Consider the following 13,665-nt stretch of genomic DNA (forward strand, 5'->3'; position numbering starts at 1 on the left):
ATTCTCGGTCATTCTGTGCCCAGATTACAGAGGCAACCTTCCAGACTCCAGCTGCAAAACAAGCATGTCCTCTTCACTGAGATACTGCAGTGCAAGTCAAAACCTAATTATACTGCTTTGAGCTCCATGGGGCATCTTTAGTTTTATGGATGTGAAATCATCACAGGCTTTGCCAGGCATTCAGGCTTCGGTTTCTCTAGATGGAGTGGAAAATAAGAAGTGTGATCTCTTCAAATGCTGCCTGGATAGGACTTTAAAATCTCTTCCGCCTTATCTTCTTGTTTTATGAACAACGAAACAATTTCCAATACTGGCATTTAAATATTGTTTGTGGGAACCTGTATTAGCTCTTTCACTACCTGAATGAGCATTCATTCCTCTCAGAGCTATCTTGGCTGCTGTGAGGATGAAGCTCTTGACAGTTTTCCTTCAAACTGTTGGTTTTGAAACTCCCCCCCCCCCTTTTTTTTTTTTACTGCAAATTGAAACTCTGAATGCTTCACTCCAGGGAGCCTGGATTTGCTGCAGAATCCTATTCCTGGGGAGGAAAACTGCAGGTTTTCTAAGGCTCAATAATCCATTTCAATTCAGTAAAAAGAACATAACACTAAAAATATCTCCTAGCCAGCTACCACCAGCCTTGAAGTACTCCGTAAGGTACCTTGAACTCCAATGCTAGCCTCCATGAGGGGAACACAGTAAAACTAGCAGAGGAGGTGGGCTTAACACCCATGTCCTCCAAGCTTCCTTTTCACTCACCTTTTCAGCTCCTCCTCCAGCTCCTTGACTCTGGTTTCCATTTTGGCTTTGGCTTGCTTTGTTGCTTCAAGCTCTCCCTTCAGCACTTCCTGCTCTCCAGACAGCTGGTCCACCTTGGCAATCAAATCATTCTTCACAACGTTCAAAGCATTTCTTAAAGGTGTGAAAGGAACAATAAGCAAAAATGCCCAAAACCAGCAGCTGTCCATAAGAGAGACCTGAAACTAAAGTTACAGAAACTACACGGACAGTTGAAACAGGTGTATTTAAACAATTCAGACCAGCTATAATTCTTAGAAAATTCATAGATCTGGGCAAGGAGCTGCAAGAACACAGAATCACCGTAACTGGCCAGGATGAGGCTTGGCCAGTCCTGAATCCTGACTGAAAGACCAACATCTCCTCTAGAAGATGGGAGAATACTGCAGAAAGCAGGTGTAAGGGTAACCTGTCACCTGTATAAGGCTCAAATCTACTTTTAACAGACTGAAGATCTGAAACACACCTTTCAGAACTGCTATTATCTGTAATTGTAGATAATTGTGGATGATGCTGATATAAATAAGCATTTCCAATATCTTAAATTTTAAAATATCTTAAAATCTTTAAAATCAGCCGCTTCCTATCATAGGAAGTTCTCACACTCTGCCCTCAGAGTACTCTACCTTCCTCTTCTTGGCTGCTTAGCTTTACTATTGGGTTTGCCAGCCTTTCTCAAAAAGTAAGTCCATTACATTGTCTGCTTCTCCATTATCAACTATTTAATCTTTGAAAACTCTTCTCAATAGCAAGAAAATTTTCTTTCCAAATGGCAAACCTTGAACATGAACACTTTAAATCAGCAATATCCTCACAGAGGCTCAGACCCACATCTAGATTCCCACTGAAATTAATAAAAGCTTGGCACCAATTTCAGTTGGGATCAGACCCTAATAGCACATGCCCAGAGACTTCACCCAAGCGCCTGCAGAAAGGAAACAGTTAGGAAAGTTGCTCAGAAGAGCAATTCCTCTTCTACAACTGAAGAAACAACAAGTATTCAAGAGAGCCTCTTAGATAAATGAGCAAGCCTCTGTGAAGCAGGAGTTTTGTCCAAGACCTACTTCAAGATGACATCTCATTTATAACTAGGCAGGCAGTTCAGAGCGCGTAAATTCCTTACTTGGTCTCCAGTAGCTGTGAATTCTCCAACAGCAGATTCCCCACTTCTTTGCCCATTCCTGTAAAGAAAGGCGAGGCAGTTTTCACCTGCTCTCCTAGAATCGTGAAGCTTGTGTCGCACTGCCTGACTCATGCTTGAGGAAGAGAAATCACTTTTGTTAGGCTTCCCTAGGCTTCTGTATCCTGCTGTGGAGAGTGGAGTGCCTCTTGCTGAAAGACCATGCAGCACAAGCAAAGACACCCACGTGTCCTGTAAAGAGCCCAAATGCAGACCTAGCTTCTTACCCCAAACTCTCACAGGCTCCCTTGAGAGGGACAGAGAGGAAAGCTTCACTAATGCCAATCGGAGTAAGTCAAGTCAGTAACTCCTGGTTCAGCCATGAGCTACTGCAACCACTTTTTATCATCACTCATATAGAAAGAAGGAAGAAGTTCATGGGTTTTTCATAGAGGACAGCAGAACACTGTGCAAACTGCTGGCCAGATCTGCACATCAGTGGTTTTCTTTCTTTCTCAGTATAAGCCAAATTTTTTGTTTCTCAGTACCTATTTGGAATCATGGTTGTGACCAGTTTCATGCATATGAAAGGCTTCCCATTATCAGCCTTGCACTAGAGCAATTTTAATAGGACTTCACATTGTGCATTGCTCTCTCTACATTTAAAAGTTTTCTCACACATGTTTAAAATCCGAAGTCTCAGTCCCATCACTCAAGACCCACACTCAAAACATGTACATCAGACACACTGCACTTGCACTTGGACATCAACGTACAATGACTGCAATACACCGACTGGGTTGCAAGTGCTTTGAAAAATCTAGGGCCAAGTGTGAAGGTCAAATTCAGTATTTCACAAAACCAAACAGAAAGGAATTTAGGGACCAAAAGCACATCTGGATTGTTTCCTGCTGCCAGGAACTTGCTGGCTCCCAGGGTCAGCTTCTGTCTTACAATGGGGAATAGAGGCCACTTGAGAACTGAAAGCAAAGAGGCCTCTCCCTGTTGGGGAACAATGCTGAAGGTTGCAGCTCCTTTCTCACCACAGATCCCAGAACATGAAGAAGTCTCACAACCATCAGTGTGTGTGCTGAAGTGCTCCTTGTCCTGCCCTCTGAACTACCTCTTCCTTTACAGCAAAGACATCAACAGTTTTCATGATCCATTATTTGATGATTGATTGGTTAATTAATATTTGCAATAAAATAAAAACAACACAAACATGAAGTAAATGGAAGTTAAAGAAAACACAGTAGCATACAGGAAGTGAGAACACACCACAACACTCCTCTTCCCACAGTTAAATGGGATGAATTTATGATGGCAAAAGCAAATTCCCAGCAAGAATGAGTAAGAAGCAGCATTTTCAAGTAACTTTTGGAAAATCAGTAGACAGATAATTAATCACTTTGATGTTTCAGGCAATGTGTTCACTGGATGCTGTGTTAAAGAATACTGCAAATAGCAAAAAAGACACTAACTGCAGTGTAAACTCAAGTGTATTTTTGGTTTGGTGAGTGACCTATAGCCCTTTCTTTTGTTGATATGCTGATTAGAAGACCAAGAAGCCATCAGTTTATTGAATTATTTTCTTTTAAATTATGTTCCTTTTTAGTGATTCTACAAATGATCAAATATTCGGCCAGTAAGACATTAAAATGGCATGAGGACATTACAGGTGCTGAGGGACATCAAGGGAAAGAGTTCAGCCCCATGTTTTTTGGACTAAATCTTTTTCTTTCCCATCCTTGAGTCATCTATCCTTATCTGCAGCTGTTCTGGGGAGAGAAAGGAACTCGGTGAAGAGAGTGAGCTATCATACCAGAACTAAAAGCCATATAGCATCCAAACATCAGTATCCTCAGCACACTTTCTACCTTATTTGTGTGTGACACAGTGACAGCCCAAAGCTTTAACCAGTGAGAGGTTTGAAGGGCTAATCTTGCAATCAAGAAAAGGATGAAGCCTCCCAGAGCCATAGAATGGATGGTAAAAGATAACCTTATGCAGGCTGTAATGGGAAGGTCCTACTCATGGGAAAAAAACCCCAAAAACCATGGAGTGACTAAAAGGAGATCTCTTTACTCCTTTGTGGCATGAAGCAAAGGGAAGAGACGTCTGGACAGAGCCCTAAACGGAGCCCATGCTACATTGTCCACCTTCCATAGCCAGGCAAATAGTATGAACCATCAAAGTGGATAATCAACCACAAGAAACAGAGGAGAATCCCCAAACCACCACAACTGACCAGCCGTGTCCTGCTTCTTGGAAAGGTGATACCACCATCACAAAAAAACAAACCAAGGAAATGCAAGACACATGGAGGGATGTTGAGTGAATGGAAGAAGTTTAGGGAAAAAATGCACATATTAAAAAAAAAAAAAAAAAAACGGGAAAAAGAAAAAAGGCCTTCGCCTTACCAAAGAAATCATCCCGTACTATGAGAGCCATCCCATACGAGAAAGGGAACAGAAAGAGATGGGGACAAAGGGGAAGAAAGGAAGAGAAAAAAAAAAAAGCAGCCATTAAGTACCAGTCTGTAAATAGCAAACAGAGCAGCTCATCAGCATGTGTACATCTGTGTGTGGTGCCAGTAGAGGTGAGGCATAACAGTAACTAATCTACACTTGTTTTGCTGCAGCCTGGCCTAACAGGGACTTACACCTCAGATGTCAGGACAAACTCGAAATGAGTTTCTTCCATCTTCATCATTTCCCCTGCACTAGAGGTGTTTGAGTTTCCCATCCCCACAAGAAGATGGTTCAACAGAGATTATGAACAAGGAGAGGGAAGGATAGGGGCAGGAGGAAAACAAAAGGGGGGTGGATATCAAAGCTCTCATCTGGACTTTTTGCGCAGGCACAAATCAACCTCCGCACTCTGACAAACTCCAACTCAACTTCAGCAGGAGGTCTTCTGAGAAAGGTCCACAAAAAAGTGGCTCACAGTAAAACCAATTTGAACTAAAAGAAAGGATGATGCCATCCCTTTCCTTTGCAACCGTAGAGCCAACAGCAAGAGGTGCCGGGTAAAGGAATGTGACAGAGCTCATTACCACACAGTATTATGGTACTGCATCTGCCTCTACTACAGGGAAAACTTCATCCAGTTTGCACTGAAATCAAGAGAGATCCCCCTGACTTCATCTGAAATTGCATCAATTTCAAAGGCCCAAGTGCCTTTGATGGAAAGGTGCAAACCTTCTGACAACAGAGCATGGCCCTAAGGCAGCAAGTCTCCTCCACTAAAACAAGACAGAGCAAGTCTTGCCAGAAAGGCCAAGCTTCCATGGAAGACAGAGGCTGTGCCACTCTAATCCATCAAGAAAGTGTCTTTAATATTACTACAGCTATTCTGGATGAAGGCCAGTGCGAATCCCCTAACCCACAGTGACGACCATGGACACAGAGGGATTCCTCACAGCACGGTTTGTGGAGAGGACAGTGGGAACCTCACTCAGTCCCGTGCCCACCCAAGCTCTGCTCCAACCATAGCACCCATCCTGACAGGAAAAAAAAAGCAGTTTGAGCCCCAAGAACTTGAGTGACAGGCCAGTGTATCACAGTGGAGCAAACCTGCATAAAGCCACACAAGAAAAGCTTACTGAAAGGCAACAGGCGTGAGCATAGAGTGGGGACATCCTGTTGCCCAAGGGCCCACCGGTGCAAGGCAACCAAGCAAGGTGGAGGTGGGAGAAGTCTGCAAAGCCAACCGTATTTGGACAAGAGCAGGGGAGTATCACACGTGTATACCACATCATTCGACTTCAACAAGGTAAAAAGAAACAAGAAAGAAAACTGAGCAAAGGAGATACACACCTGAGAACTCCCCTATGGGCCATGTCCAGCGAAGCACAGAGAGACACGGGAAAAAAGGAAGTGAAAAAAGGGTCAATCAGTGACTGAAACCAACAAAACAAAATTTTTGTTCAAAAAAACTTAACAATGATTCAGCCATTTCAATGTCAAAAGGCATGAAATAGTAAGGACAGGACCTGCCATGACTGTAGATGGCATGACTCTACATACAGGACATGAAAAAAAAATAAATCAAGGGAAGGTAATCTGTGGTACAACTGCAACCACATGCTCAGCTACCCCCAGTTTTCCAGACATGAATCTCAGGTAATCGCATCTTCTTGGATAAACCTTTATTTTCCCTTTATTTTCTTTTTATTTAGTTGTGTATCACTAAATGCAGAAAAGCTAGGTTCCCACTACCTTCTCCTTTCCAGTCCCCTTGTGATTTTAGCAACTACATCTTCTTATAACACATAACCTCTTCAGTGATACCTCAGTTTCCAGGAGACAATTAGATGCATTTAAAAAATCGCGGGGTGGGGGTGGGGTTTTTTTCACAGTGCAGTGCTGGGACTCAGTTTGATAATCCCATTTCAGCTATGAAATATAAACTTACCACTAACATAGCTGAATTTCTGTCTTCACCACAAAATCCTGTTATTTGAAGGGATGTTTTAGTCTCCAAAGCAAACACAGTTGGGCATCCTAAAGCTGAAAGAAAGGACCTGCCCATAGTGCATAACCAAACTGCTAGTGCTCCTTCGCAGAAACTCTTGGGATAGGGAAAAGCAGGCAGCAGGAGATGGGAGAAGGGCAAGCCTACCTAGGATCAGAAGGTAAGAACTTGTGATGAGAATCATAGAATCACGGAATGGTTTGGGTTGGAAAGGACTTTAAAGCTCATCCAGTTCCAACCCCCTGCCACAGGCAGGGACACCTTCCACTAGTGCAGGCTGCTCCAAGCCCCATCCAACCTGGCCTTGAACACTGCCAGGGATGGGGCAGCCACAGCTTCTCTGAACAACCTGTGCCAGTGCCTCACCACCCTCACAGGGAAGAGCTTCTGCCTAAGATCTAACCTGAACTTCCCCTGTTTGAGTTTAAAGCCATTCCCCCTTGTCCTGTCACTACAGTCCCTAATGAAGAGTCCCTCTCCGGTATCTGTATTAAGAAGTGAATATGCAGAAAACTAGTGTTCCTAAGGCTGTATTAACAAAAAAGGGAATTTGATCTACAATTACCACTAGTAAATAATTGTTTGGACTCCATATTTTTCTCCAGAATACTTCCTATACAAACTCATGCATATAAAGCAGTATTAGATGCAGCAGGGGGAACCCACATAAATATTATTATTTTATATACAACAATTGCAATGAAGAGTGCCAATTGTGTACCAAGAGATGATGGCTGCTTTGCAGATATCCAAAAGGAATGAGTTAGATTTTCCATTCGAGAAACAGACTTGCCTGCCAGCTACTGCTCAAGGGTAACTTCAGTAAGATCCTTCTACTTTAAAGTTCTCTTTAGTGAGATTTCTCTTCCTTTAAGAAACTGAGTCCAAAAGCAGAGAATAGTCTTCAAAGATTGATTGGCAAGTTTTGTGAGACACTAGAAGTAGTATTAAGATCTTACTTAGGTGGCGTAACCTCACCTTATCTTTTGATTTATAGGGAGAAGTCCAAATACGACCCAGAAAGAGAGAGAATTCTTCTGGTTTGTCGATCTTGTTTCTTACCTCACATCCATAAAACACAATTTCCTCTATGGCTCTTCAAACTCAAAGGTACAGCAGGAAGAGAGAAAAATTTCTCTAGCAAGAAAGGCAAAAGTTTGAGTAATTTTGACAGATTTGTCAGTACTAAGATCTAGCCTTTTGCTTCCACTTTAGTGGAAGAAGACTTAGTGCTTTCTGTTGCACAAAGCCAAAAAAAAGAAGTGCAAATCTGATTTCCTGGTCAGAGATATGACCTCTAAGACATCTCTCTGCCTTCCTTTGTACAATCCTGGCAACGTATGTGTTCATTAACATTCCTCACAGAAAACTCACAGAACTACCCAATTTCATCACAGCCCATCTCCCAGCTTTGAAAAGGAACCAGGAGAAGCTTTCCTGTTCTGCTAGCCCACAGTGTGATGACTTGCAAGAGTTTTGCTGTTCTGCTCAAACCAGAACATTGTCCCAACACAGAAATGTCATCTTCATAAGCCACACTATGTGGTCTTCATAAGCCACACTTACACAAGCACTGTTCAACCCAAAATCAATCACTGGCCTTTGAGCAGCTTTATTACTGGAAGAGGTGAAGCACCTTTGACTTCTGCTATTTTGACTTTGACTGCTACAGTGGTGATGGACCTTGCAAAGTTTGTGCAACTAAAATCTTCGGCCCTTTGAAAACAACAGTCTGGATTTTCACTGATCACTGGGTCAGACTACAGAGTAATCCAAAGGGCAAGCAGATTTCCAGAAGGCAGGTTTCCAGAAGTGGAGAACAGGTTGTCCAAAGCCATTCATACGCCAAGCAAATCATTTTCTTGACGAGTAACTCTTAGAAGCTGACAATCCCTGGTGCCCCAGCCATTTGGGGGAGAGAAGGAAAGCAGGAGTTGGCATAGTGACTAGTGGAAGACAACCATAGAATCAGCTATGCACTCTCCTAGATAAGCATTGATAAGGAAGCACCTGAGGACCAAGATAAAATTGATGGGAAATGGCAAGATTGTAATTGGTTTTGATGCTTTGATTCTGCTAGAAGAGTTCCTGGTAACACATGAGGGCTGGCTAACCAACATTCATTCCATACCAGATAGATGAAGCTTTAACCATTACAGGTAGTTCCTACTGTTATCTGCACTTTAAGCAGTAGTCTCAGTCCTTCTGCAATGACTGCTAGCATCCAGATGATTCTCAATCTGGAAATCTTGCTTTTCCTTCTAAGTTCTTAATTTTGTTAGTATCTGCACATGTTGCCTCCAATGGCAGGCACAGAAAGCCTCCTGAATCTTCTGTAGGCTTTTTTCTTTTGGCAATTTCGAGTTGGAGGTGAAACATTAAATGTTTTAACACTTCAGGCAATGGTCATCAATCCATGCACGAAAGCTCTCCCGCATGTTGCAGGGCTAACACCATGCTTCTAGAAAAAACCAAACCCCAAACCTATCCATATCAAAAAGGTATTGCAAGCATTCTGATGATAGTTTGGATCTTGTTCTTACATTCCAGCCACACTATTACCTACAAAAGTAACAATTTCACAGATATTTCAGTTTAGATAAAGCAAGAAGTATGGTATTAAATCTCCTTTCTGGAAGTCTTCAGCCCACGTCTTCATGGTGAAGTCTTCAGTGAATAGGGCAAAATCTATCCTCTCTGCAGAAAAACAACTTTCAGAGGATCCCGATACAAGACTCTTATTCAAAGCTGATACAAGTATCTTCCTAATTTAATTTCTGCAAAGGTGAACTGCTGCCAATCTGTAACATGATTCAGCTCATCCTCTTCTGGACACACATACAGAACCAAACTTACAAGATTATCCATAAGCAGTTCTTACATCAGTAATCAACAAAAAGGAAACGTACACTTTCAGATCAGATCCCTTGCCTTTTAAGGCAAATTGTTGGAGTCCCCATGTCTCCTAAGTATCCTTAAATCAAGCAATAAAATGGAAAGTGAGCTACACAGTTATAACTTTGTCAGCTGTCCGTGTTGTCTGACTATTCATATTGTTCTGATTCAGGAAAACAGTCAGCAGGACTTAAATTCTGTCATGAATTAAGGTCTAGATAGTCAATAGTCCAACACCAGAAAGTATGCCAAGGGCTCAGACTGCTACCTGAGGCAAAGCTGCTTCTCTGACTGCTTCAAAGTGCAAGTCAGGAATACAGAATATAACCAGACTTCAGGCATTACAAGCTCCTTCAAAATCAGCCTAAAAAGTGAATTACTACATCTCTGAGACTGACTGTAAAAGGGTAAAAACTGCAATACAGATCATAATATTTCCATATCATTTAAATTTCAAAAACTTAAGAAAAGGAGTTGCTTTCTCCCAAATTTCGAACAAAGTCTTTATTCCAAGTGAAATTGCTAGTGTGTAAAATTACTCGAAATTTGGAGGAGGAAGCAGAAGGAGCAAATTTTGTCTTCGAGCTGTTTGTGTGGGAGGATCCTGTAGAAAATAACTTATGCACATAAAGACAACCCAAATAAAGGTTACCCAACAGTTTAAGTTATTTTCTAAGTAAGAATTACTGTATTGCAAGTACATATTTCAGTCACATAATGTCTCAATTTCCCATGCCATTTTTTTTAAATCTAAACATTCAAGTTCTGGGGGGGGAGGGCGGAATATTTAAGTGCCTCTAGAAGCTTAATACAGTTGTCACTGTACCAGAGAAAACAGAATGGTTTTGAACAAGTTTTTACCTAGCAGATCTGCTCCTTCATCAACATCTCCAATAACCTCGGACCCTGCTGTGGAGAGTTCATGATACAGAGAGTCTGTGTTGATGCCAAACGCCTTGTTCACAATCCCCTGTGTTGGGCTGTTGTTGGAAGAGAAAAATGAAGGACTCTTGTTACTTGGCAACATTGAAGCTAGAACATTTCTGAAATACTGAGCACCCCAGACCACTGTGATCAAACCCTGAGAGCACATTCCACCCCTTCACCATAGGCTGATTCAGAGGACGTACTGACGAAAGAAAAAAGAATGCTTTATTCCCCATATCAAGAGCAAGTATCTATCCTTTACAGCCCCAAAACTCGCACACCTGACCTCCTTTTAAATCGTAACAGTTAATGACTATTCAATATTTGACAGAAATATTCAACTCACAGAAGCTCTCAGCTCTGACTTTTCTGCAAGGATTCCCACACTCTTATCAGTTTAGATAGCAACCTTACATAATTAGATCAGAGAAAGACTCAAATGCTGAAAAGAGCAATGGTCTTTTTTCCTCTACCAACTAGTAAGCGAAATCACCCTGAAGGTTTAGTTTCTTTTTTGGGCAAGTCTATGCACCGAAATGCTTCTTCACATGTCAACAAAATGTATTTCATGAAAGGTAAATCAAAGTTAATGTTTTCTAATCATACCATACAGGAGCACATTTCCACCTCTTAGTGCCATCAAAAGGTACAAATGTTGCTTCAGCTAATTATCTCCTTCATCTGCCTCTCAAAATCGCCCCTGCATCCCACATGTTCTGCGGGGAGCTCAGCTGTATGTGGTTTCACAGGTGATAAATGCATCTGTTACTGCTGCTCATATCCTTCTCTAGGAGGATGCTCAAGAGGGCAAATCCAGTCCAGACTGAGACTGTGAGAAAACCTCACCTTCACTTTGTCAGGGTACTATCTTCTGTGTATCTGTAAGAGGGGGTGGTTTTGCCTGTCTAGTGCCAAATTACTCCCTAGATGAGGGTAAAAATTAAATAATCTTATAAAATTAACCTCCCAACCTCAGTAAAAATGAATCAAGGTATCTAGACTAATAATTCTACACTAATACATGCCACACAAAAATATGGTACCAATATCAATGGCCTTTAGGGAGCTTCCTATTTAGCACAAACTGGTAATGGATAGGAACCACAGCAGCATAGTAGTTCAGTAAAAGTCTAATTGAGAGAACTCTCAAGGTTCTGTGTACATGAATGGGTCAAAATTGCTCTGTCCAGCCATATAAGGAACCCACACCCACCCACTGGTCCAAGGCCTTCAGTCCTTCTCTGAGCTACATGTAAGTGTAGTGTCTTCAGCCCTGTCTCCTGCTCCTCACAGGTAGCACTAGGGCCTAATTCATCCCATTGCCTTGTCTAGGGCTGCTGATGGAGCTCATCATCAGTGCTCTACCCTCTTTGCTCAGAACCTGTGGGAGTGGGATTGCTGGGATTACTCCTGCTTGTCCTTTCATGGAGCAGCCCTGCTCCTGCTCTTCAAACACTTGAAAAAAATAGAACTGAAAAAAGCCTGAGGTTTTGAAACTGGATTCAGAACTGATCTCTTATAAAACATATGCACCTCTGGTCTGGGGAGACACCACCCCCCCTGCAGTCCTGCATTCAGCTCTGGGGCAACAACACAAGAGGGACGTGGAACTGTTGGAGCGAGTCCAGAGGAGGCCATGGAGATGTTGCAAGGGCTGGAGCAGCTCTGCTCTGGAGCCAGGCTGAGAGAGCTGGGCTTGTTCCGCGTGGAGAAGAGAAGGCTCCTTAAGGGGAGACCTTAGAGCAGCTCCCAGTACCTAAAGGGCGCTTATGAGAAAGATGGAGAGAGATTCCTTACCAGGGCCCGTACTGACAGGACGAGGGGCAACAGTTTTAAACTGAGAGAGGGTAGATCTAGATCAGATATGAGGAAAAAAGTCTTTACCATAAGGGTGGTGAGGCACTGGAACAGGTTACTCAGAGAAGTTACTGATTCCCCACTGCTGGAAGTGTTCCAAGACCACATTGGATGGGGCTTGGAGCAACCTGGTCTAGTGGAAGGTGTCCCTGCCTGTGGCAGGGGGCTGCAACTAGATGATCCAAATCAAACTATTCTGTGAGTTTATGATCTTTTCCCTCTTCTTGACAGCTTAAGCCCATGTCCACTTTGCGCCTCTCAAACCTTTTGTTGCTACACCTCTGTCCTCTGATCTACCAAGGCAAACAAGCCCAGTCCTGGGTCAGCTGGACAGGTCTTTGTGCAGATTACCACCAGACATTTGCTGCCTCCAGAGAACTCAAAGAAAGTCAGAACCCCTCATGTCATACCCAGCAGAACATATGGACTTTCTAAAACAGCTGTACCTTGAATTCAGAATGAGCCACAGCATCCATTCCTCGCTCCTCCTAACAAGCAAAACAGCACACAGTGAAAATTCAGTCAATACCTGTTCCCAGTGCGTTCCAGGCGGGGGTCTTGACACATATCCAGCTCTGGAGTAGAGTCTATGATGTCCTGAACATCGGACCACTCATCACTGCTGCCCATTCCTAGGTAAGACAATAGATACGATCTGTAGTATCAGGACTTTCACAAGATGGTGTTCCTTGAAGGGACTTTTGCAGCTTTGAATATTGACATTTCAAAACTTTACAGTGTCAAGTCTTAAAACAGGAACAGAAAGTGGCTGATCATCTGAAGTCATAAATGCACCAGCGCTGGGAAGGTGTCCTCACAATTTCAGAGCAGGAAGACCTTAAGCATCTCCCACCCAGCCCAGAGTGTCACCAAAGTCATTGGCCTGAATCCTCATTAACGAGTGATAACCAGCAATACTTCACCCATTAAATGACAAACAAACCTTTTTTTCTGTGAATAAAAACTCTTCAATCACCATGCAGCTTTAGCTGAGATTGAATACAACACAGTGATTTTCTGTATAGCTTCACAGAGATTGCTATAGTTATGAATCGGCATTATTTAGTTTCAATAGAAACAAAATTTCAATACAAATTCTCAAGTCTACAACTGGTTTAGATACCCATTACAGTGAAATTACACTTAAAATCTGAAACATGAAATCTGTTCTGATTTCTGTATAATCTACAGCCTGAAGCTAGTATTTAAAGAACACGGAATTTCCTCCTCTTGTCAAGTCACATTTATTACCAAACTGTTCCAAAGCCCAGGCTTGCACCTATTCTAATGCACAACAGCAATATGAACACAATGTCTGTTCACACAAAAAATTTTCGAAGGATTAAAGACCTACTTTGTAAACTGCATTAGTCCCTGTAGGATGTGAAATTTTTGGCATTCCCAAACAGCCCCAGAAGCCAAACATCAGAGCCCATGACAACTTGTGTGTTGATTTTATTCTTTTAGGCTGGCATCATGCTCCAGCTGGCAACAAATTTCATATTTGAAGAGAAAGCATGGTATGTATCAGTTGCCAAAGCAGGCATCCATACACCAGTGGTTCTCAAACTCAGAGAAACAAAGGTTTCCTC

General features: G+C 42.4%; 1 protein-coding gene across 24 annotated transcripts in view; it reads right to left on the bottom strand.

Annotated features, from left to right (window-relative positions):
- Nucleotides 1–13,665, bottom strand: part of MAPK8IP3 (mitogen-activated protein kinase 8 interacting protein 3) — a 68,600-nt gene that overhangs the window by 22,444 nt on the left and 32,491 nt on the right. For 8 of the 24 annotated variants that reach the window (XM_030482817.1, XM_030482814.1, XM_030482807.1 and 5 more), the window contains 5 exons: nt 12,603–12,705; nt 10,151–10,269; nt 5,737–5,748; nt 1,922–1,979; nt 760–912 (listed from right to left, as the gene is read on the bottom strand). In XM_030482817.1, the coding sequence (XP_030338677.1) occupies nt 760–912; nt 1,922–1,979; nt 5,737–5,748; nt 10,151–10,269; nt 12,603–12,705 (445 nt within the window). Of the gene's footprint in view, nt 1–759; nt 961–1,006; nt 1,082–1,921; nt 1,980–4,338; nt 4,357–5,736; nt 5,749–10,150; nt 10,270–12,602; nt 12,706–13,665 lie in introns of all 24 variants that reach the window. The other 16 variants (XM_030482805.1, XM_030482811.1, XM_030482803.1 and 13 more) reach the window with 6 other exon arrangements.

The sequence above is a fragment of the Strigops habroptila genome, chromosome 4 (assembly GCF_004027225.2).
Source record: "Strigops habroptila isolate Jane chromosome 4, bStrHab1.2.pri, whole genome shotgun sequence".
Lineage (NCBI taxonomy): Eukaryota > Metazoa > Chordata > Aves > Psittaciformes > Psittacidae > Strigops > Strigops habroptila.